The 26,703-nt window shown below is 30.1% G+C and overlaps 5 protein-coding genes and 1 long non-coding RNA gene across 6 annotated transcripts; 2 read left to right on the top strand and 4 right to left on the bottom strand.

The window, feature by feature from the left end:
* The first annotated feature begins 7,651 nt into the window (after positions 1–7,651).
* LOC136081379 (uncharacterized) lies at positions 7,652–9,856 on the top strand. The gene is made up of 2 exons (XM_065798691.1): positions 7,652–7,865; positions 8,655–9,856. The coding sequence occupies exons 1-2, from the start codon at positions 7,652–7,654 to the stop codon at positions 9,854–9,856; spliced, it is 1,416 nt and encodes a 471-aa protein (XP_065654763.1).
* Positions 9,857–18,867: 9,011 nt separating this feature from the next.
* LOC136081378 (uncharacterized) lies at positions 18,868–20,112 on the bottom strand. The gene is made up of 2 exons (XM_065798690.1): positions 19,712–20,112; positions 18,868–19,666 (listed from the first exon to the last, which is right to left on the bottom strand). Exons 1-2 carry the CDS (start codon positions 20,110–20,112, stop codon positions 18,868–18,870), a joined length of 1,200 nt encoding a protein of 399 aa, XP_065654762.1.
* Positions 20,113–20,575: 463 nt separating this feature from the next.
* Positions 20,576–21,170, bottom strand: LOC136081377 (zinc finger MYM-type protein 5-like). Its single transcript, XM_065798689.1, has 2 exons — positions 21,045–21,170; positions 20,576–20,974 (listed from the first exon to the last, which is right to left on the bottom strand). The coding sequence occupies exons 1-2, from the start codon at positions 21,168–21,170 to the stop codon at positions 20,576–20,578; spliced, it is 525 nt and encodes a 174-aa protein (XP_065654761.1).
* LOC136081024 (uncharacterized) lies at positions 21,170–21,539 on the bottom strand. Its single transcript, XR_010638826.1, has 2 exons — positions 21,450–21,539; positions 21,170–21,225 (listed from the first exon to the last, which is right to left on the bottom strand). It is a non-coding gene; the product is annotated as an uncharacterized LOC136081024 (long non-coding RNA).
* A 1,707-nt stretch (positions 21,540–23,246) lies between these two features.
* Positions 23,247–24,269, top strand: LOC136081376 (uncharacterized). Its single transcript, XM_065798687.1, has one exon. It carries the CDS (start codon positions 23,247–23,249, stop codon positions 24,267–24,269), a length of 1,023 nt encoding a protein of 340 aa, XP_065654759.1.
* A 92-nt stretch (positions 24,270–24,361) lies between these two features.
* Positions 24,362–25,762, bottom strand: LOC136081826 (uncharacterized). Its single transcript, XM_065800060.1, has 2 exons — positions 25,445–25,762; positions 24,362–25,128 (listed from the first exon to the last, which is right to left on the bottom strand). The coding sequence occupies exons 1-2, from the start codon at positions 25,582–25,584 to the stop codon at positions 24,375–24,377; spliced, it is 894 nt and encodes a 297-aa protein (XP_065656132.1). The 5' UTR covers positions 25,585–25,762; the 3' UTR covers positions 24,362–24,374.
* Between the last annotated feature and the right edge of the window lie 941 nt (positions 25,763–26,703).

Raw genomic sequence — 26,703 nt, 5'->3', positions numbered from 1 at the left:
TAACAAAAAATAGTTCTCGTGGAAAACGATAGAAAAACACACCTTAGGATTTACCTAACTATTTTTGCGAAGACAAAAGAAGCTCTGATACGTAATTAGAACAATAGACCATTAAAAACTTACAATGATAGAACAATGGAATATCTAAAAACAGAAATTTTACATTTTCATGTGCGCACATTTCTTTTCTATCAGATATCTGCTAACAAGCGAAGAAAAAACTACATTGGCGTTCAGAAATATTTTTTCGTGATTATTTTGTACAAAAATCCACATCAACGAAAACAACAATGATGGCATCGAATAATTACATAAATATATACCCTACTACAACACCCACCACAACGGTAAGAAAAATATTTCCTTTATCACATTTACGCACTTATCAAGTCATACCATTACCACCCCACTATAATTTAGTACTCACCTAACCATCACACGCCACTATAATTCACCATTGAAAGCACCCCATACCATTCTCACACATTATACACATTTAGAATTTATTATAGAATCAAAACACACCGGAAGACATATTCCTTACACAAGACGTGTTCCTAAATCAAGACGTTCTCGGGAACGAAGATAAATTAGAATTAGAAATACTAGGGTACAGTGCCACCCGGCACCCGACGACAAAAAAAGAAGGAAACAATACAAAAAGATGAAGAACTAAATGACAGCCAAATACTAGAAACCGTAGGATTTAGTGCAGACCTTTAGACCAAAAGCATCCTAAATACCTAAAATTATCAATTATTCCCTCATACCCAACCCTCTAGGTCCGACTCCGTTATCTGGATTTGTTTGTATATGTGAATGTACTTATTGTGTGTATTTTATTTATGTGTGTTTGCATACATATATGCATACATCTGTATATGAATTTAACTTTTCACACTCCACCCTTGCATTACCCTCTCAGCCTTATTCGATTACCCGACAATTGTATATGTGGATGTATGTATAGACCTCTGTACATGTGTACGTACATTTATATTTGGATTCATCCTCTCGTACCCAACCAACTCTATTTCACTTCGTAACCTCATTATCTGTTTTATGTATAGTGGTACTCAAACACGTATATTTGCATTTGCATTTGCATATGTTTGCATATTTGCATGCGCATATGCGTATATGTATATGTGTACATATGTTTACGCGTTGGATAGGTATATATGTGTATGTAGAATTGTGTTCTTGAATGCGTATATGCGTGTGTCCATACTTTTATGCTTAAACTGATCCTCCCGTACCCAACCCCACTAAGATTCTGAATCAACCCTCACAATGCCATATAATTGCGTGAGAACTTACTATAATTATCTACACAATTCTGTATGACCTTACAATACTCGATACGCACACCAGATAAAATGGGAGACTCCTCGGGTATGAGTTCATCACATATCTAAACCTTACGTCGTTACTAAGCTGGAGACCATGGAGTTGTTTTAATACTATAACTTCTTTGAAACAAGCTTAGACATTCAGACATGACCCTGACGAGATGAAGGTTTGTCTTATAACACAACTTTCGACCATTATGATAACCTAAACCCCGAACTCCACTCACGCGGCACCTTCCCCGCAATTTGTTTACTTTTATATTACAATGATTTCTACTACTACTTTACTACTAATTTACTATTTTAGTCACTAAAGCTTTATAGCATACATATTATGCATATCGGATATATTATACACGATATACATAATATTCTAGATATACATAAACCTCTTTATAAATAATATAAGGAACTTATTGGATTATCTAACAAACACCACAATGCCCCGAACCAAGCACCACTAAGCCAAACTGTATTGCAATAATTGTACTTCACTTCGCAAATAGTTTTTACAAAAATAGCAACAAACCCCACACTCTCATATATCTTATAAACATATGTTAAAACATATCTCATAAAATACTTTTAACACCCTGCAACTCAATCTTTAGAATTTAAAACCCACCCTAAGCCATATAAGAATATAATTCCATAAACCACAACTAAAACTAACGTAATTCCTTCCTGATGAACCTACTGATGATGAAATATTATGTTGAAGATAAAAGATCGATAAGTGTTTTTACTAATTTATTATTGCTCAGTTCTTCAAGAACATTGAGCACTCTATTTGTAGAATACACTTATATAACTTATATATATATATAAATATATATAAATATATACATATATATATATATATATTATATATATATATATATATATATATATATATATATATATATATATATATATATATATATATATATATATATATATATATATATATATATATATATATATATATATATATATATATATATACAGTATTGGACAAAACATTTGCAACCAACATCGAACAATGCTAAAAAGTGTTCGTAATTTTACATGTCTTAAAAACGAACTATACTACCACAGCAAACAGTTCAGTAGTCTGAAGTCATAGCATGCCATGACATGAGCAATCAGCTGACAGGTGACAGCACACAGGCAGAATTTCGTTGACAAGTGCCATTTTGCAGCGGACAAAACAAGAGCAACTTTTTTGGTTTGTTTCATTATCTTAAGTCTGGTCCGTGTCAACGTCACGGAAGTTTTTTAATAATTAAAGGAAGTATCCAGATGTTTCCAGAAGTTTCCAGAAGCATGCAGAAGCTTCCAGAAGTTTCCAGAAGAATTATCTGGAAGCATTCAGTAGCATCCAGAAGTATCCAGAAACATTCAGAAGCATCCAGACGCATTCAGAAGCTTCCAGAAGCATCGAAAAGAAGCATCTAGAATCTTCCAGAACAGGTTCACACAGGTTCATTTTACTATATAAGAGACATGTAAATCGACATGTAATTTAGTCAGTATGTGGAAGTCAATCAGTCAGTATTATCAAGACAATTTATCGAAGTGAGTTTTATCAAAGTGTTTTATCGAAGAACATCAATAGAAGAAGTGAAATACAACAAGTGTTTCATTACATCAATACAGTCCACTTCCAACCAAGACGTTGTGTTCCACAGAGCATTATTGTATCATCACAAGGTAAATGTAACACGGTAAGCCTTGAGAAGCGTGATTATTTATTTTTATTATTTTTATGACTTCAAGTGCAAAAATGGCTCCCGACAGTCTTGGATTGGAACTAAGAAAGAAAATTATTGGCGATTACGTAAGTGGAATGTCACAAAAAAGTATTTGTGATAAATATCGGGTGAAAAAATGGACCGTATCAAGACTATGTTCCAAATATCGTTCTACAGGGAAGTTGGCAGCAGATAACAAAGGTGGAAGACCGCGTTCCACCACTTCTAGAGAGGATTCTACGATCGTCAGATCCGTCAAGAAGGATCCCTGGATATCATCAGTCGAGATACAAAAGCAATTAGAGCTGCCTGTATCGGACCGAACAATCAGACGACGTGCTGTTGAAGCCGGATTGTTTTCTCGACGCCCTGCAAAGAAACCGCTGATTTCACTAAAAAACCAGAAGAAAAGACTCCTGTTTGCTACATCTCATATTGACTGGAATGTGCAGAAATGGCGAACTGTCCTGTTCAGTAATGAATCGAAGTTCAACATCATTGGGAGCGATGGAATTTGCCGTGTACGTCGACTGGTCGGAAAACGCCTCGATTTACGTTACTGTCATAAGACCGTGAAGCATGGTGGAGGCAATGTAATGGTCTGGGGGTGTTTTTCTGCTAACGGTCTAGATCCAATACATCGAAACGATGGAATAATGGACCGTTTCATGTATAAAAATATCCTGAAAGATGTTATGTTACCTCATGCTGAATGGAATATGCCAATAAAATAGGTTTTTCAGCGAGACAACAATCCGAAACACACTGCAAAAGTAGTCAAGCAGTGGTTTCAAGACAACCACCTATCGGTGATGGATTGGCCGCCTCAATCTCTGGATCTCAACCCTATCGAGAACCTGTGGGAGATCGTCAACCGCAGAATTAATCGTGAAGGTGTTCGTAATAAGGATCAACTGTTTGAACAAATCCAAAAGGCCTTGGCAGCAATTCCACAAAGTTTCATTGATCACCTGATCGAATCTATGCCTCGAAGATGCAAGGCTGTGATCGACAAGAAAGGATTCGCCACGAAATATTGATAGCAAAATACAGCTTGGTCAACATTTTGTCGAGTTGAACTTGTATTGTCCAGAAGGAAATCAACTTTTTTTAATACTTTTGATTAATTTTCGTGTACAAATAATGAACTTTGTGATGAATAAAACTTGAAGAACTTTGTCTCTAAACAGTTACATAGTTATTTCTCTAAATTGAAAAAATGCAGCACTTTTATATAAAGAAACTAAATTAGCATTATTTGGTTGCACTCGTTTTGTCCGATACTGTATATATATATATATATATATATATATATATATATATATATATATATATATATATATATATATATATATATATATATATATATATATATATATATATATATATAGATATAGATATAGATATAGATATATATATATATATCTATATATATATCTATATATATATATGTCTATATATATCTATATATATATATATATATATATATATATATATATATATATATATATATATATATATATATACATCCAGTCGTGACGCCACACCGTATTAAAAAGTTTTTTTTTAAATTAGCTATCTTTACTTGGGGGAAAAAAAAATAAAAAATCCACAGCGGTTTTGTTGAGTACTTTTTTTAAAAAATGCCAAAAAGTTGTTGTGTCTTTGGTTGCACAAACAATATTTAAAAAAATCATTAACTTAAGTTTTATAATCTTTCTAAAGATGAAGTACTTCGAAGAAAGTGGCTAAATTCGATAAATCGTGCTGCAGATAATAGTGCATGTAGGAAGCAGTGGTCTCCTAAGTCTTCTAATGTTTATGTTTATTCGGCACATTTTATCACTGGTGGGTTACTTTTACTTTGCATCTTAAATAAGTTTTGATAAATATTCATACAAATACCAGTACTTTTTATACCACAATATTTACAATTGTTTAGGTAAAAGTGAACTTTTTGAAAAACATCCAGACTCAATTCCTTCAATCTTTGATACTGAAAAACTAAGTTCCCCTCAAAGAAAAATTAATGTTAATAGAATTAATAGAGCCAATAGAAGAACAAATAGACAAAGTAAAAATTATTTTTATATTTCAAATCATTTTTAGTAATACTCTCATTTGAAATGCTATGTTTTAGTTTTGTTTTTGATGATTTTTTTTAAACAGATTTGGTTGTTCCTCGACGTAAGAAACTAAAACTTTTTGATAAATCTAACAGAGAAGAAGTTGATTTCGTAATTGAATAAAAGAGCTTATGTAGTAAAGGTCATTAATATTTGATAATGAAGTAAATTAGTTAATTTTATTGATATTTTAGATGAATGACAATGTGTTGTACCTGTTATGTAAATGAATAAAAAAATACTCTGAAAATATTTTATTCAATTTTTCAGAAATCAGTGATTCTGCATACACAGAAAGTTTTTTAGAACAATATTCTAGCAATAGTTTTGAAAAACAAGGTATTGTTATTAATTTGAAAGAAACAATGTTTTGATTTTAATTTTAACTTCATGTCTTATGTTTAAAAGAAAAGCATGGTAAACAATAATGATTTTTTAAAAACAATAATTTTTTTGTTTAGAATTTTGTCCTTCTGCATCAAATAAGGAACAATTAGAACAAAGCTCCAGCAAAAATTTAAGTAATTCTACATAGGTAACGAAAATGTTTTAAAATAATGCAAAAGTCTTAGAGAAGGTATTGATTATTGTATTCAGATGTATATGTTCTTTTATTTTCCTTAAAATTTTGATTTTTCTTTCCCATATTTTAGTGTTTCTATACCTTATAGAGTTCTCTATAAGGTATAGAAACACTATTTGCTAAAGCAATGCTTTAGCAATAGTTTTAGAATAGATATGAATAGAGCATACAATTACTATCAAATTAAAAATTAGCTAATTTTTTATTTTGCATTGTTAATGTTCATTGTAATTAATAAAAAATTATTCTCAAGAATTTATTTTCCAATGAATAATGAAAATTTTTTCAATTTAAAGGTTATAGATCATTTATAAGTTAAAACTTTTTTTTCAAATAAATTTTTATGCTTTTTATTTTGCACAATTGTAAAACTCGTTTATAAACACTTTTTGTTAATATTTTTCAGAACTTATTCCTAAATGCAAATAAAATATTTTTGAACAATGTTTTAGTAAAGGTAGTAAGGGTTTTAAACAGGGATTGATTATTATATTAAAATCTATATACATGTACTTTCATATTTAAAAAAGTTTGATTTTTCATTTTAGAATTTTGGTTTTCAACACCTAATGAAGGTAATTTAGAACGATGCTCTAGTGATATTTTAAGGCAAAATATTGATTTTTTTTTTTAAAATATATATGAATCTTTTGAGAAACACCTCATGTCAATTTTGGCCATAATTAATCTAGACATTAAATTGTTTGTAAAGGCTAGACATATCAAATATGCATAAAACAAATCATCTCCACTTAGTCACACTTGTTAGAAACATACAAAAAATTCAAAAAATATTAGATTATGGATCAGCTAGATTTTTTTTGATTTCTGAAAAGTTTTTTTATATCGGATATAAAGTGTTTCTTAAATAACTAATTTATATATTATTTTTTTAGAAATTCCTTATAAATACAATGTTTTTTTTGTTTTTTTCAGAGTTTCCTATTCCTTTAAGTACTGAGGATTCCAATGAGAGTTACGGAAAAAGTGTTTATCTTAGCTTCAATTATATCTTAGTCTTTTATAAAAAATGTTTGTAAAAAGTAAATACTTATACCTTTTTCTTCTAGTTTTTAGAAATAAGTGTTCTTATTGACACCGATTGTCAGTTGAGGAAAAACTCCACTGAAAATCTTTTCAACTTGTATGCAGATATTGATGGCGTAAGCCCTGTAACTAGATCTGAGAGGCAGCAACTCTACAGTGAAATAAACAATCTTAGCCTAGAAAAGGGATTTATTCATGTCAAAGTTTATGTCCTTAAAATTTAATAATTGCAATTTGGGAATAAATAAAATTCGATCGCAACCTGATAAATGGACTATGGTTACAGGTTTTAGTCTACCAGTATTAGAAAAGCTGCTGTGTCTCCTGTGCAAAGAAGCTGATCTGAATTTGCTTAAAATATTGGATTCAGCTGATCAAATAGTATTCTGTTTAGCAAACTTAAGACACGACATTAACATTGAAATGTTATCGTTTATGTTTGGTTTTAAAAAAACTACTGCATTAGATAATTTTTGGAAATGGGTTGATATAATGTATATTAGATTAAAGCATTTGATAAAAATGCAAGATAGGGATCATATTTATAACACAATTCCTCCAGTTTTCATGAACAAATATCCAAGATTAACGTCAATTTTTGATTCATGGTTTGAGGTTGTTTTGTAAACGCCATCATCCCTTATTGCAAGAGCACAATTTTTCAGCTAATATAAAAAACATTGCACAATAAAATATCTTATATCATGTACACCTCTTGGAGCAATCAATTTTATTTCAAAGTGCTACGGAGGTAGAGCTTCAAATAATTAAATTGTATGTGAATCAGAATTTGCATCTAGCAAGTACGATATGCCAGGTGATCAAATTTTAGCAGATAGAAATTTTACATTGGAAGATGATTTTGCTGCTGGAAGCTGCTTTTTGTTGATAAACCCAGCTTTTACGAAAGGAAAATCTCAACTTTCTGCTTCAGATGTAGAAAAATCTTGTAGTATAAAATCGGTTGGAATACATATTGAAAGAGTTATTGGACTATTAAAAAATCGCTACACAATTCTTCAAGGTACTTTGCCGCTGCAAACAATTAAAAACATTTCTGACGAAGCTACGTCACTTAATCTTTCTAATTGTGACAAAATAGTAGCGGAGATGGGGGCGCATTGATCGCTGGGGCAGTATGATCTTTTGGCTTTTACTCGTTCATTTTTGCCTTACTAGAAGTGAGGTTGCAATTTAATTAACCATTATGCTTCCCTAATTGATTATTCGTAATATTTTTTCATAAGGTTATCAGCGTCAAAAAAAATAAAGAAAATATTGTTTTTCGTCATAAAAAGCGATTTTTTTAAATCGTACTATAATTCAAATATATTTTTATTTAGATGTCTGTATGGGTTAACAACAATTTTATTTTAAATTTGTAAGTGTTAGGTGTATAATATAATATATAATTTTTATTTGGCTGCAATTTATACAGTAGATATTGCTATCAATATGTTACCTATACCTATTGGGGTACATTGATCTTTGACTATGCGGGGCCCATTGATCGGAGGATCAAGGTGCCCCATAGAAGACGAAGTGCCCCATGTTTTTGTTTATAAGCAATACAGTTAAACGAATGGAATTGTATTTATAATTTTAAAAAAAACTATATATAAACAAACAATAGCTTTTAGCATTTCATTTTTTAAATTTACTTATGTTATAAGCTAGTAATAATACTATTATTTTATAATGTCAAAAGAATAATATTTAACATAATAGTTAAAAAATATTTAACATAATATTATTATGTTAAATATTAGCATTTATTAAAAACATATGTTTTTATTGATATATTTTTTTACAGATCTTAAAATGGTTAGAAATAGAATTAAAAAAACAAATAAAGTTGCTATACCAAGTGAAACAATGAAAGTAGCTGTTAATAAAGTTTTAGAAGGAACACAACTGAATGTTGTAGCACGTCAGTTTAACATAGATAGAATGACTTTAAAAAGATATTGTCGTAAAAAGAGGCTTAATCCAAATGAAGCTTTCAAGCCTAACTACAACAATAGACAAGTTTTTACAGTAGAAGATGAAAAAAGTTTATCAAGTTATTTACTAATTGCATCAAAAATGAACTATGGCCTTTCAACTAGGTCAACGCGATTATTGGCATATGAATTTGCTTTAAAAAACAATAAGATATGCCCATCATCATGGATCAAAAATAAAATTGCAGGCATTGATTGGTTGCAAGGTTTTATGAAAAGACAACCAGAGTTGTCTCTACGAACACCTGAAGCAACGAGCTTCGCTCGATCAACAGCTTTTAACAAACACACTGTAAGAGAGTTTTTTCAAAATCTTAAAACGGTAAGAAATCGATATAAATATAATCCTAACTGTATATATAATGTTGATGAAACTGGTTTAACAACCGTTCAAAAGCCGGTAAAGGTTTTAGCTGGTAGAGGAAGCAAACAAGTTGGAAGAATCACATATGCAGAACGAGGAACATTGGTAACTGCATGTTGTGCCTCTAATGCTATTGGAAATTCCATTCCTCCATTATTTATTTTTCCTAGGGTAAAGTTTCATGATTACATGATTAAGAAAGGACCTCCTGGATGTGTGGGATTTGCAAATCCTTCTGGTTGGATGAACTCAGAAATTTTCATAGAATGGATTAAACATTTTGTTAAATATTCAAACTGTTCTCAGGAATCTCCAGTTTTATTACTTCTCGACAGTCATGAAAGTCATATTTCTGTTAAAGGCTTGGAGCTTGCAATTCAACACGGAATTACAATGATAAGTTTTCCTCCTCTTTGCAGCCATAAATTGCAGCCATTAGATAGAACTGTTTTTGGACCATTGAAAAGGTTTTACTATTCTGCATGTGATAATTGGATGGTTTCAAACCCAAGACCAATGACCATTTATGATATTGTTTCAATAGTTCGAGAACCGTATACAAAAGCTTTCTCACCATCTAATATACAGACAGGATTTAGAGTAGCTGGCATTGAGCCATTCAATTCTGAAATTTTCAAAGATGACTAATATTTACCATCATCAGTTACAGATAGAGCTGCTCCAGATACAGTTTCTATCACTCCTGTCAACAACATGGAATCTGAAATGATACCAGCACATGTTAACCACATAGAGTCTGAAACAACTATAGTAAATATTGAAACAAGTATTTTAAACAAAGTGTCAACAAGTGTTGCTTCTATAATCTCACCTGAGGTTTTAAAACCTTGCCCAAAAGCATCTGCCAGAAAAAAAAATGTTAAAAGTAGGCAGTTAAAAACAAGGATCTTGACTGATACTCCTGTCAGAAATGAAATTCGTTTGTCAAAAGAAAAGAAAATTTTGAAGCAAACCAAAAATCAACAAAAAGTCTCCACAAAAGATAAGAAAGAAACTAAGAATTACTTGCTTAGGAATAAAAAACAATGTCAACCAAAAGCTGCTTCACAACTTGACTTTCACAAATGATGAAATATTCTTAATCAAAATATTGTACTTTTAACAAGTTTTGTAAACTTAAAAGTTGTATTCTTATTTCAGTCTTTATATTTCAGTTCTTATAAATTTCAAGTTGTTGTAAAGTTTTAAACGTATATAAAGCGGGTAGCTTATAGCTGCTGTGATTTATACATTTTTTAATTAAAAATTAGACTAGTGGGTTTAACTGCTATATTTAAAAAATAATTAAAAAATTTAGATGTATTATATGTTATACAATATTACCGTTTGACTAAATTATTCACAAGATTTAGTTATAGAAGTGTTAAACGTTTAGATAATATTACGCATATAAGATCAATGTGCCCCAAGTCGGAGATCATAGTACCCCATAGTTTGGGGTACATTGATCTTTTGAGAGGGTTGTTTAGAAGTTAAAATTATTCATGTTTATCATTTTTTTAAATCAAAATATTTATATATTCCAAAAGCCAGATAGTTCTACATGTGTTTCGTAGTTAATAAGTTTTTACATCTCTTTCAGGTTCTGCGCAATTTTCAAAACACTGCTACGGCGATCAATGCGCCCCCATCTCCCCTATGCGTTGCTCTGACAAACCTTGGGGAAAGTATTGTTTACGACAAAACCCACTTTTATCTTAGTTGTTTTTGAAACGGCTGTTTTCATAGCCACAAATCATATTAAAAGTACTACTTGGCATAGTTATTTTTTTACAAATGATTAATGGTTTTATTAGTAACAAAATAAATAGTCTATAGTCTTTTCTTATATGCTATTTCAATATATATATATATATATATATATATATATATATATATATATATATATAGATACATACATACATACATACATACATACATACATACATACATACATACATACATACAAACATTCATACATACATACATACATGGGAGGTTTTTTAATCGAGAGTAATTCTCTACCGTGTCAAAAACGTACACGTTTAAAGGAAAAAATGCAGGGTGTCTGTCGGTTTAGAAAGTAAAGAAATGTCGGTTTTTAAAGTAAGGAAATTTAGATTCCCGTTAAAAAATCAGAAAAATTGGGTAAAATTCCTAGAAAATCTTCTGCACTAAACTTAAGCTACCTTTAGTTGTATATAAAGTAAGATTAAAATACTCAGTTCGTTTTATGACCTTACTACTCTTTGAAAGTGCATTAAGCCCTCCATAAAGCCGTCTATTTAACTCTCCATTTTAAAAAATTTTATGATAAAAAAAAAGTCAAGGAGAGAGTGGAGGAGTTGTAGGGGTTACAAGTTTTTAACTCTTGGTGTAATCAAGCCTTAAAAGTAAAAAAAATTAACAAAGCACTGATAAAAAAAGACAAACTTTTAGTGTACTGTTTAAAAAATCGAAACCATAAAACAAGGATATGAGAGTTCATGTCAAGAACCACTCTCCCGCTCTTGTTTCTCAGATCTTGAGAAAAAATCCTAATTACCCTTTTAATAAGCACCTAAAAGTGTCGGACGTGTGCCCTACAACCTAGCCTTCTCCAAGGTTGTTATGAATTTCATAGTCAATGTCTAATCAATGCCTTCGTCAAAGAAAATCCTCTTTTTGACAGGAAAGGGTTTTTGTATCAAAGGCAAAACAACTTAACGGTCTATTAGTATTTTATTTATGACTGCATTAGTTTAAAGCGTATGCCTTAATATGTTTTTAATATGTGGCTATGAAAATAGCCGTTTTTTTAACTTTTTTAGTGTGGGAACTATTTTTGTATTTGCAGTTACTGCAATACCAAACAGTAGATTTAGGTGCTGATTTCAAGGATAAACATTTAAGATGAAACCAGCTATCGCATGAATCACAACTAACGATTGTTTCATCACTTTGAAAACCTTTAGATTTACAAATGCAAAAATGAATATCTTTATTTATAGGATTATTTGATGTAGAGAGGAGTAATTCTCTTTCTGAATCTATTTCTTTTGTTACTAACTCTCTCAAAATAAAAGTATTCCAAAATATTTCACACTTAATACATTCTCAATGAAAGAGGTGTCAGGCTCAATGCGCAATACAACAAATTCACTGGGTGTCTACACCATGAAGTCACAGTAACTGACTCCAGTTACTTTCATTTCAAGTTGAACCTGGGAAAAACATTGGTGTTCTTTTTTTTAAAAGTAGTTTCCATCCATGTTTACCACAACACAAAGAGCACCTTTAATTATGTCCTCTTTTAATGAATTGTCTTTTAAACTAAAAGAAAATTTAATTTCTAAAACTCCATGCTCACAACAAGTACAATAAACAGCACCATCAAGAGATCATGGTTTTTCAAAGTCAATACAAACTCCTATTTTTTCAACTCTCAAATTTTGATGAATAAAAATATCTGACAGTGGTTTTGAATTACTTATTGCATTTGAGTCAGAATGAGTCTGTTTATATAAAGTCAACGCATTTATTTTATTTACTCTTACCTAATTTATTGCAGGACTTTTAATCTGTATATTTTTCTCTGCACAAATATTTAAAATTAATGAAACAGGCGGCGTTTCAATTCTAGCATGAAAAACTTGATACAAAGTGGAGCCAGTTATTCGATAACTCTTACTCTAAACCAGGAATCACATAGGGATTGATTTCGTGTTGCTTCTTCAACATAAACTATAATGCCAGAAGTCAAATTTATTTATTTATTTTTCTCATCAAAATAAGATATCAGTTGCTCATTATCAAATGATTTATAACTTTCATTAAAAAACTGTCTTAAGGGTTTTGGTAATTTTATTAATGCCTTTTAGTTTTCCATTGCTTCTGGAGAAAAGATACCTAAAAAACGTTTACATTGAAAATAGTGTATACGCATTTTGTATATGCATTATTATTTTTCCATAATATATAATATAAAGTATATTATAATATATATCCATGTAAATACATTTATAATATATATTACAAATCAAATAAAACAAACAATTTTTGAAATGTTGGCAATTAATGTTACTAATAATAAAACAATATATATATATATATATATATATATAAACATATATATATATATATATATATATATATATATATATATATATATATATATATATATATAAATATATATATATATATATATATATATATATATATATATATATATATATATATATATATATATATATATATATATATATATATATATATATGTAAATTATGTTAGTGTATTTTACAAATAGAGTGCTCAATGTTCTTAAAGAACAGAGCAATAATAAATTAGTAAAAAACACTTATCTAACTTTTATCTTCTACTTGAAGTTTCACCATTGCTGGATCATCAGGAACTCTTCCTGATGATCCAGCAATGGTGAAACTTCAAGTAGAAGATAAAAGTTAGATAAGTGCTTTTTACTAATTTATTATTGCTCTGTTCTTTAAGAACAATGAGCACTCTATTTGTAAAATACACTAACAAAATACACTAATACAAAACTTCAAGTAGAAGATAAAAGTTAGATAAGTGTTTTTTACTAATTTATATATATATATATATATATATATATATATATATATATATATATATATATATATATATATATATATATATATATATATATATATATATATATATATATATATATATATATATATATATATATATATATATAGAAGATTTTTTGACAAGATTAAATAAAAATAACTACATGATTTTTACTACTAAAAGTTTCATGCGTTTAGCAATCATCAGGTAAAAAATACATTGTTTTTTTCCTTAAAAAATATACTCAATAAACATCGTGGCGTTCAAAAACAATTATAAAACTATAACTATTTGCGAGCGTGGTTTTGTTCTTTAATCTTTGGACTCCTGGGTGCGTAGGGTAGGGTGGGGTAATATGAATTATTGGGGTAATATGGATATATTCAATAAGTATCCATGGAGTAAGTTATCTATACATAATTCTAAAACTTGAAAATTACCAACAGTTTCTACACATAATTGGCTTCTTTTTTTTGCGTTAACAATGTTTACATTTAATTTACATAAACTTTATGTTATTTAAAACATAATGTTTTTTATATTTTTTTCAAAACAACATGTTTTATATATTAACTCTTTATGATAAAGAGTTAATATATAAAACACGTTGTTTTGAAAAAAATATAAAAAACATTATGTTTTAAAACTTTTGTCTGCAGACTTCAGTAATATTACTTATGGAAGTTTACTGATGTATATTCGTTAGTTGGACCATGATGTAACAATATGTAAAATTTAATTTATAAGTTCTCTAACCCATATTGATAAATAAACAAAAATCTAAAATGGGGTAAAATGGATATACAGGTAAAATAATAGTGGGGTAAAATGGATATATATAAAATATATAAAATCCTACTCACGTTATAGTATTTTATTACAAAAACACAAGCTACACGACATTTAAATATACATTTATGCTCACTTTTGCTTTTTAATATAGTATTACATTTTTCAATGACATATAATAGTTTTATATAATGCTTCTGAACTATTTACATTAAGATCATAGTTCAAATTTGTTTTCCCTGAATGGCTAGGGTAAAATTTAAACTCCCATTTAAATGTTTTATATTTTATTTTTGTATTCCTCTTTACTTTATAATTAAATTAAAGACTTTATATAACTAAAGTTTGTTTTATATTATTTTAGATAAAATAATAAAACTGAAATAAATTATTATGCCTCGTGAATACCAACGCAAGACTATTGGTACATATGATCACAGCAAACTAATGACTGCCATACAGCTTGTTAAGGAAGGAGAGTCAGTATACAGTGTATCAAAGTCTTCTGGAATTCCTTATGGGACATTATACAGACGATCCCATGATCAAATCCAAAGGAATGACAAAAGAATTGGAAGCGGTCGTGGGTTTGTTTTAAATAATACTGAGGAAAATCTTCTAGTAGAAGCCTTGATGTACTTAGCTGATAAGGGTTTTCCACAAGATAGAGAAGATATCAAACTGTTGGTTTTTTTTTTTTTTTTTTTTTTTTTTTTAGATTATTCACCTCCCCAAGGCCGAGGGGGGCCACTACAGTCGAGGAGGCTACTCATTTTTTTTTTTTTTTTCCGAAACACGAACCTTTTTTTTTTTTTTTCCGAAACACGAACCTTTCCGAGCAAGGCCGCTGCGCGGAGAAACTAAGTTGAGCGCGGTACTACCAGGGACGTGGTGGGAGTCGAACTCCGAACCTCTCGCTTATGAAGCGAGCGCTCTTACCACTACACCACTACCGCACCAAATCCTTAAATCCTATTATATAGTTAAATCCTATATAACATTTATTGGCAAAAAAAACTCCATTCAAAGATGACAAGCCAGGAAAGACTGGTGCATGTCTTTTGAAAAACAATGGAATGTAGTCCTTGGTAAAAGAAAACCTGAACTTTTGACAAAAGCAAGAGCTAATGATCTTTCTCTAAAAACATTGACAGATTTTTTTGAGTTATATGAGAAGACATTAAATGATAATAATTTATTTGATAGACCGCATTGCATATTTAATTTAAATGAAACAGGTTTACTTACAGATCTTACAGCAGGAAAAATCTTTGTTCGTAAAACATCACAAACAGCCTATTACATTGCTCCATCATGTGGTAAATCAATGTATAGTGTACTGTTTTGTGGGTCAGCAAATGGACAGTGTCTACCTCCCTCTGTCGTTTACAAAGCCATCCACCTTTATGATGCATGGTGTCAAAATGGACCAGAAAATGCAATGTATGGTGTAACAAAATCCGGTTGGATGGAGGACTACATTTTTGAAAGTTGGATTGACAGGTTTATTATACATGTAAAGGATTATGAAAAGCCTGTCTTGCTGCTATGTGATGGACACAACAGTCATATAACATATTCTACTGTTAAAAAGGCTCTGGACAATCATATAATTTTACTTTGCTTACCTCCAAACACAAGTCATGCATTACAACCTCTTGATGTTGGTTTTTTTGCTCCATTGAAATCCCATTGGAAGAAAATCCTTTAGGATTGGTTAAGAGAAAGCAGACATAAAAATGTTGACAAGTCTGTATTTCCAACTTTACTAAAAGCTCTTATCAGTAAGATAGATAACAAACTCCTGAAAAGTGGTTTTAATGGTAGTGGTCTTTACCCTGTTGACAAATCAAAACCTATGAAAAAGATAGTGAATATGCAGCCAATGCATGAGGAAGTAGATAAGTTTAACAAAAAAGAAAATGTTGTGAAAAATCTGCAGAGAGCAATCGATTCTGTACTTACACCTAGCCCAAGTCAACCTACACTGACAGCACTTGCAAATTCAAAAAAACGCAGAGCACGTGTCCAGGCCAAAAAGGGAGAAATTTTAACAGCACAAGATGTTGTCGCAAGGTTACAAGAAGAAGAAAAGAATAAAGCTGAAAAGAAGACTGTATCAGTAAGTAAAAGAAAACTGCTTGACATAACCAATACAGTTTGGCTTTTTAAATACGTGAAAAGCAATAAGTGTGATATCAAATCAAATATAGTGAGTATCCTTATATCAAAAATAATGAGTATCCGCATTACCCCACCAGTGGGGTAATTTGGATATATGATAGGTGTTGTTAATAGAGAATTAGTATGTTAGTTATTTAAAATATATTTATGTTTTACTCATTGTGATTTTATTGTATACACCCTGAATGTAAAGAAAAATAACAAAAGTTTTTATGGTGCTTTTTAACTAAAAAAAAAAATTATGTTTGAAAAAAATATATCTAAAATTCTATCCGTATTACCCCTCCCCACCCTATTCACCAAACTTTCGTAACTTTTGCGCAACTCAACTAAGGTTACAGAAATCGTAAGTTCATGTTTTTTTTGGTATTCACCAACGTTTCGCAGCATTTCAATAAAGTTAGGGTTGCGCATGAGTTGCGCTGAACTTAAGCAAAAATTTACGCAAAAAAACAACCAAGTTGATTTTTTGAATGAACCAAGTTTTCGTAATTATATACAACAAACTTTCCTAATATTGAATTCATAAATTTCTAACTAATTTAAATTAGGGATTATTACTAGTTAGTATTTTTTACAACCTAATAAAATGACAATAATATTTTTATAAGATTCTGCTTTAAAAATTAAATACTTTTTATTGAATATTTATTTAGTAAAAAATATTACTACAAAAGCTAGGAAAATAATTTTAAGTAGAAATGAGATAGAGAGGGGTTTAGAACTGATTATTCTACAAAAAGGCAAATAAATTTTGACAATGTTTAATATACAATTAATAAAAACTAAACAAATTTTCATTTTTTTCAATCCTAAATATCAAGTAAATAGTATTTTTTTAAAATACAAGTAATTAAAAATTCGTTTACTAATTTGACATTAGCATGAGCATAAGTTTGGAGTTTGCAAAATGCTTAGACAAGTCATGTAACATTCAAAAATATATTATTGCCTTCGATTTAAAAACAAAGTTTTAATTAGAGTACTTTGTTCAATGCCAAGTCGAAAGGGTTGACCTTTGTTAATTCGGCCTGAACATAGTGTACATCATCTTCATCACTGTCCTCAAAGTTTATGTCATCTGGAATTTCTAACCCGAAGCCATTGTAAAGGTTTTTCAGCAAATTACACACAATATATATTTTGCAATATATACTTTGGGTGAGCATATGTTAGGAGCACTGAAGTGCTCCACCTCTCTTGTGACCTCCAACGGTTTTTGAGAAAATCAAAGGATTGCTCCACATCACTATCTACCTGAAGGTGAGCCTTATTGAAATATATTTTCTCTGGTGTAGTTGGCTGATTGAATGGTGTAATCAAGACTGTTAGCAAGCAAAAAGGAAATCTGCAATAGGATTACATTCCACAATCTATTTTAATTAAGAAATAAAAAAAATGAAAACTTTTATCAAGGATACCTTTTGACAATATCTCTGAAAAAGGAAAAAAGCTATTCTTAAGTAAGACGTCGATAAATCAACTCTTTCAAACTTCATTTGTAACAGTCAATTAACAACAATCATATTAAACAAATAATAACCAAAAGATTACTCTTTTTTTGTTACTAATTTTTTTTTGAATTGATTAGTAATTTTTACCAATTACTCTTTGAAAACTCCCAGTTACTTTGAAAAAAGCCTCATTGATATTAGCATTTTTGAATCCGAAGAAATCGGGTTGCTCCTCAACATGATTGGTTTCAAATCATTGTTAATGTGTTGACTACCTCTATTTGTTTTTATACAAATGAAATTTTTGAACACATTCTACATTATAGTAATCGTTTAAAGCAACATATTGAGTTTAACGCTAGATTTGATCTTGACCAAATTAACTAAAGTTTCATTTAAATGTTCATTAAAAAATTTAACTCCAACAAAGCAGCAAGCATACACTAATTAGGGTGGGAGTTGATTATTGTTTGAAAAAAATTAATTAAAAATTATGACAAAGCATACAGTGCCGGATTAAGGCTTTGTTGGCTCTAAGGCACATTTTAATAAGTGGCCTGAAATACAGATAATACAGACTTTCCCACAAAAAGAAGAAAAGTAAAATTTAAAAAAGAATATTTATTAGGTAAAAACTACATAATTTAAAATTTTCGCGCTTTTATAACTGCAAATTTGTCAATTAGTTTTTTGAAGTTGACCTTGTTGAGCAAATCACTTTCAATGCACAGAAGTGAAAGTACAGAAAGACGCCGTTGAGCCATTGTTGATCGTTTTGCATCTTTAATTCTTTTCAATTGAGAAAACGAACGTTCTCCTGAACAATTGGTTGACATCAGACATAAGTAGATCTGGAGTGCTATTTCAGTATTTGGAAATGCTTGATATACACCAGAATTGTGCAGCATTTTAAACATCTTCTGAGCACTTGAATCAACTTGATTCTGTGCACTTGATCCTTCTTCATAGTTTCTCTGTTCTTTATACCAGCACATAAATTGTCGAAATTCTGATGGAAAATCAGAACAAAGGTCTTTCGAGTACACAGGAAATATTCCTTTAACAGCAATGTCAATATCTTCATCGGTCATGGAGTCATACTCAGTCAGAACTCCAAATCTCTGCAGCACAATTGAGTAAGCTTTAATGCGTTTCTTTAATGCATTTTTCAGCTGATCGATGATGGCATAGAAGGTATTGACCTTGAAGTTTTGCTGGCTTGACATCCCTTCCATAGCATCTGCGGCATCTCCATCATTGATTTGTCTCTTACGCTTTGGTTGTCTTCGATTTTCAGATTTATATGTGCTGTTGCCACAGCGATCAACTGCCTTCTGATTATAATCATCAAACTTCTCTCGGCATTCATCCAAAAATATATGCAAGCTCTTCAGCAGACCAATAGCTGGAGTTAATTCGATTGTAGAACTTTGCAATAACTTGCTATTAATGTTGAACCTCTGCAGAATGTCATTTCAAAGTTCACACAATAGGGCAACTTCAATAGTCTCCATGTGTTTGGCCAATAAAATCGCTTCATTCCTTGTGCTACCATTCTGATAACAATCCCCTGAGATCTCCTGAAGAGCACTTTGTAATTGGTGGTACCCCTTGAACACTGCTTTTGCAGCATCAACTCGAGCAGACCACCGGGTATCTGATGAGTATTTTGGAACAAGACATTCTGGTTGGTTTTTAACAAGGGTCATCATGACATTCCAACGATGTGTTGATGCTACAAAGAAAGTATACAGGCGATTCAATATGTTAAAAAATGAAACTGCTTCAATGTAACAATCCACAGCTGACTGGCCAACTAGGTTCAACGAGTGGGCAGCACAAGGAATGTAGTCCACTAAACTGTTTTTGTTTTTCAGGATTTGTTGCATGCCAATATATTTACCATTATCATATGTCTGACCATAGCAATTTTTGTAGTCGATCAGCAATTTTTGTAGTAATATCAGGAGTGGAATCTACTGAAACTGAAAAATACCGTGACTTTGAAATCTCATCCTTTATGAAACCCATAACTTGTTCACCCATCATTGCAAGTAATTCTTCACAGATTGTTTTTGATAAATATGATGTGTGACCGCGTCCGCGATTGCCATGAGTACAGATGTGCTGGGAAAAAAATGGATCAAATTGACCAATCAGCTCCAAGATGCCCAAATAATTCCCATTTTCTCTGAAGCCAACAACTTCATTGCTACTTCGAAGAGGGAGACCTCTTTCACAAAGAAAAGTAATAGTTGCAACACAGCGTGACAGGACATTTCTCCAGTAATTGCGCTGCTCCAACATATTGTTGTGCAATTGCTTGTCAACTCTCCCAGCAGCAACACTTCTTTAACATAAAGTGAGAACTGATTGTATGTGCTTTGCACTGATTTCATGGGATATTAAGTATTGTATCATATTCTTCCAATCCTTAAATCCTGAGCTAGGCAACTGTGACCGGTCAGATGAAAACAGAATGCAGGGAAAGCAGAAGACACATGTCTTGGCTGGAAAATAAACAAGCCAGTCACGATCAACGATATCACCATTTGGCAAAACCCGTTTGAAGACACTAGAATTTAGGAAGCGATTCACTCCACTGTATTCCCGCTTTGTTTCTGGATAACTGTCTGCCAAGTTTCGAAAATGGATTGTTCCAAGGCTGATGCACATGTTACGCACATGATCAGTTATGTCACCAAAACTCCCAACATCATTGGGAATGGTTACTGAACCAGTATCAGCTGTCTTCAAATTTTTCAGTATGTCCAAGTTCAAATGCAATTTTTGCAGCCTCTTCCTTGTGATTAATACCTACCTGAGATGTTGATGAGAATGGTGGGGAATTGAGAGTAATACTATCAGTAGCATCAACCTTGTTCGTGGCAGTGAAAAATGAACTGATTTTGGGTATTTTCTTTAACATTTTATCTTCATCATGCATTTTCTTCTCTAACTCCTTCGCTCGCTCCCAACCACCTTTACGTATCGACATTAATCTAAAAGTAAAACGTAAAAGTGATCTTTAAAAACGTATTTTTATGTATTCAATAGCATAATTATTCGATTTAAAAATAATTGATTCATAAAGTCATATCATAAAATGATGTAAAATTTTAAAAATTGATTTCTTGTGAACTGCATGATAAGAACATACAAAACCTATATATAATATAGATTTTAATATTTGAAATAATAATTTAAAATCAAACTACCAGTATACCAGAAGAAAATCATTTGATGAATTTGGTTTTGAACTACCAGAATAAACACCAATTATGAATTCAGATGATGGGATTTCTAGTATGCACCCACATATAACCCAAAAACATTTCACTGTGCTGTTAAAGAGAGGTAATCCGTCAATAAATAGACAAAGACTCAACTTGGAAAGATTAGAATTTATATTTTGCTCAATTAAAATAATAATTACAACAGAAATCTAACAATAATGATGACAGCGTCAACATAATTCATTAAAAATTATAGATTCCTATAAGTGAAGGATTTTATTTTTGTTTATTTCAGGAGCATGGTGTTCAAAAATTCATGCAAATTACTCACTGGGATTGATTGTTTGACTTATTAATGATCTGCTTCTTATACCCGTAGGTCACAGAACTGAAGTTCTACATGTATAGTGTATATACGTTTTCTATGTTATAGCAAGAACTAATTTATAAATTAAAATAATATTAATTAGAATACGTAAAATGGATATGTGATATTATAATGATTAAACATATTGAGTTATATATATGATAAAAAATCATACATATATATAGATAATAATGTATGATAGTGAAAGTCAAAATGAAAGTCACTCAGTATAGTTGAGATACATGGATCTAATCCATATTATATTAGTGAGCTTTATTATATTAATATCAACAATAAATAAAATATGTGACAAATATGTTTTGATAGAAACATTTGAAACATGGCATGTTGAACAAAAAAGCTATACTCAGTTCTTTCTGCAGTAAATGTGATGCTTTTTTCTTCTTTAAACCTACTAATAAATTTAAAGGATTACAATTTTATAACAATAGTTATATCTAAAAGTATATTCATTTGCTAAAACCATTAATTTTATTTCTACGCTTTGTTATTGTTTACGAAAGAGTTCCACTGTTTAAAACAAATGTTTTTAAAACAACTTGTTTCACCGTTTAAAACAAATATTTTTCGAATATTTTATTCGAAATATTTTAAATCGATATTTTAGAAGAAAAAAATTATCACCTATAAGAATGAATTAGTTACAATTTTTGACATCGTAAAATTGATATATGAACAAAATGTGTATAATAATTGGAATAGTTATAATAATTTCATCAATAAAGATAAGACATAAACATAAATTTATGAATAAATTTTTTGTGGCCTGAATTTTTTGCTGGCCTTAAGGCATGTGTCTTATTTACCTAAAGGTTAATCCGGCACTGGAAGCATATATGCCGAACACAAGGTTGTTATTATTCATTTTTCTTGTTAAAATTTTTGTTAAAAACAAAATTCAACTCCAACAAGGCTGCAAACACCAATTACGTTGGGAGTAGGGATGGCTCTTTTCCTACTTTTTTTTACTTACACGAGAAAGTGAACTTTTATAAAAAGTAAATTACATAAACAATTTTAAACGTTCAAAATAAATTTACATTTCCGTTTAAGTTAATATTCTTTTAAAACGACTTTTATTTTATAAAGTTATACCCAGTTCACACTAAATTCTGTTTTAAATAAACATGTTTTAATGTAAACATAGTTTTATAATAAACATGTTTTCAGTTTTCTTGCGTTCAGATTGAACGTTCTTTAGTATTTATATTAACGTTCGAAAATGGCGCTCTCAAAGAAAAACTTGATCTCGAAGTTACGAGTATTATTGTACATATCAAGGAAAAAAAGAAGACTGCAATTGCAGCACATACTGATAAACTGTATTACTGCTTATAATTTTGCGGTTTACAGAAAAATTTGGACTAAACCTCGCAGTCAAAGCTTTTGGTACGAAACAATGGTAAACTGTTGGAACGAAGATGATTGGATAAAAAACATAAGAATGTCTAAAGCAGCCTTTAATTATCTGTGCAAGGAAGTTTCACCTTTTATGCCTATACAAGGCACTAACTTTCGTAAATCTTTGCCTTTAGAAATGAAGTTAGCTGTGACACTTTACTTTTTAAGTGGATCTGCAGATTACCGAACAATAGCCAATTTATTTGGCTTAGGAAAATCAACTGTTTGTACAATAGTTCACAGAATTTGTAAACATTTTGTTGATAACTTAATGAAGAAATACATTTCCTTACCCTCAAGGGAAGAAACAATGGAGATTATAGTAAGTTTTGAAAAATTATATGGTTTTCCACAAGTAGTTGGAGCAGTTGATGGATGTCACATAAGAATAAAGGCTCCTCATAAAAATTCAGAGGACTATATAAACAGAAAAGAATATCACTCCATTATTTTACAGGGATTGGTAGACAGCATGTATTTATTTAGAGATATTTTTGTAGGGTGGACTGGCAAATCACACGATTCAAGGGTTTTTAAAAATTCTCCCTTATATAAAGAGTGTCTGGCTAGAACCTTTTTACCTACAAACTTATCTAAAATAATTGATAATATTGAAATTGGTCCTCTTATCCTTGGTGATTCAGCATATCCCCTTAAAAATTGGCTTATGAAACCTTACTCAGATCGTGGAAATCTTAGTATAGAAGAAGCAAAGTTTAACGTTTCTCTTAGTAAATGTCGTGTGGTGGTGGAGAATGGATTTGGAAGATTAAAAGGTCGATTTCAATGTCTTTTAAAGAGATTAGATACAACAGTTGAACACACAGTCAATATTGTTAAAACATGTTGTATACTACATAACTTCTGTACTTTGACAAAGCAAAAGTATTTAAATGAATGGATTGAACAAACAGAAATTGACTTAGTAAACCCTATATTAAACCACAGTTGCATTGAACTTGACAATAAAGCTGAGTTTATTAGAAATTCCATAAAAAAACATTATTTTACAACTGTTTAGTTGTAAATGATTTTTTTCAAACAATGTTGTAAAAGGCATGGTTTATTTTATTTTGAGAAAAAAATAACAAAACAAAGAAATTGCTTCACATTTTTTTAATCATAATTAAAAACTCTCAGTCCCACTTTTAAGACGTTTAACATCCTTATCATTTCGGATAAGTACATTTGGTAACTTGGTAATCAATAAAGATGCATTATCTTGAACTGAAAATTCCTCTTTTATTGTGCAAGTAAGTTTTTCTAGTGTCAAATCTGCCAATGAAAGTTCTATTTCAATAAAATATAAATCTTCAACTTGACGAACTTTTAATATAACACATGATTCTTCTTGTTTGTGGTTTTCTAAAATACTTTCTAAAATTTTATGATCAATATCAGCCTGAGAGGTCATAAATTTATTAACAGTGGCATTTAATTGTTCGAACATTACCTCACTTCTTGATTTTTTCTTTTTGGATTTTTTAAAGTAAAAACTATTATCTTTTTTTACCAACTCTTCAGATTTAGAACTTGACGGAGTAGTTTCAATGTCTATATGTTCACAGTTTACTAACTCATTAACACAATTATTAAAATTATTCACTTCTGCAGTTTTTTCAATAATAACATTCATGCCTGAGGAACTTTTCAAAAAAGTTGGTAATGTGGTTGGTTTGTCACTAAGAACCTTATCAATTTCATCAAAGCAGGATGGTTTTTTGGAAGGACCAGTCCCACTTGTATTTCGTTTATTATCAATATAATTGCGATATGCACTTGTCAATGTGTGAATTCTTGTTTTACACATCTCTTTATCTCTGTCTTCATATCCAGAAGCTTGCAAGAATAGCAAAATTTCCTCCCAAATTTTTCCTTTTCTAAAATCCAAAAAATATGAAGTTATATATATATATATATATATATATATATATATATATATATATATATATATATATATATATATATATATATATATATATATATTGTGCTAACTATCAAAGAGAAATAAATATCTTGTTGTAAAAAGTACAATTTATAAACATTCATTTCCTTGTTTATTCAATATTAATGTAATTCGTAATCACTTCTTGTCTATTTGTGATTTATTTAAACTATTTAGTAACGAGTGGTTTGATTTTATTTAACAAGTTATTTCAATTTGATCCAACTTAACTGAAAAAAACAAAACAAAACCTTGTGCATGACTTCAACTTTTCTTGGATATTATCTTCTGACCATTTACTAATTAGTATTTTTGTTTCCTCATCATCCCAATGTCTAGCTCTCTTTCTAGATTTAACTTTTTCTTCAGCAACAGCTTTTTCCTCCGCCATTTAAAAACAGTTCAGGGTAATAAAACGCAATTAAAACAACCTCGCGACGTTGTTTTATTAAAACAACTTTTAACGTTGCGTGTTTTAATTAAAACCAATTTTAAATTTGATGAGAATAGTAAAATGTAAAACGCGTTTAAAATACGACAATTAAAACGTGTTTTATCGTCAGTATGAACGGGGTATAAGTTTGTTTACTTTCAAAAGTAAGCTATGTAAAAGAAGATTACATCAAAAAGAAATTTACTATTACATGTTTAAAAAAATCACATAAAAAAGCTGTTTACTAAAAAATTCAACTCCATTAAAGCTGCAAAAATACATAACTTTTACATGTAAAAATTAATTTTTAAAATTACGTGAAATAATAGTTCCTCAAGATGTAATTACAGTTACATATAAACGCAACTAATTTAAAAAGTTATACTACCGTAATTGTTAAAAAAAACTTACATATGAAAATGAATTACATAAAAGTAATATGGTACCAAGTTATTATATCATTTAAAAAAATTATCTACATTTATTTTATTAATTAAAAAATTAATAAATAAAATAAAATTTTTTAAGAAGGCATTTTTTATTTTAAAAGTAATAAAATTTTTGAATTAAAAACAAGTTATATAAAATAAAATTTAATTACATAAGCAGACATTTTATACAGTTTGTAAAGTAAATTTAAAGTAATCTATATAAAATAAGTAAATTTACTTATATTCTAGAATAACTTTGAGAAGACCTTGTACAACAAGAATGCAAAAAAGTAAAACTTTAAGTAATAAACATTAGCGGGGACATTTGGTGTTAGTTAGCGGGGACATTTGGTGTGCGCGGTACTTCTTTCCTGTAATGTTTAAAAATATAAAACATACGGCCGCTGCGCGGAGAAACAAGTTGAGCGCGGTACTACCAAGACGTGGCAGGAATCGAACTCCGAACCTCTCACTTATGAAGCGAGCGCTCTACCACTACACCACTACCACATTAATTTTTTGTACCGCCGTGGGTACCCGAAAGCAATATGTAAAAAGGATTCTGTGAGTGGATTTAAATATATTAGTAAATTTTTTTTTTTTTTGACTAAGAGTGACCTAGGGGAGACGTCAAAAATAATGCTTT

Source organism: Hydra vulgaris, chromosome 06 (assembly GCF_038396675.1).
Source record: "Hydra vulgaris chromosome 06, alternate assembly HydraT2T_AEP".
NCBI classification, from domain to species: Eukaryota; Metazoa; Cnidaria; class Hydrozoa; order Anthoathecata; family Hydridae; genus Hydra; species Hydra vulgaris.
This window is presented reverse-complemented; position numbering and strand designations above follow the sequence as displayed.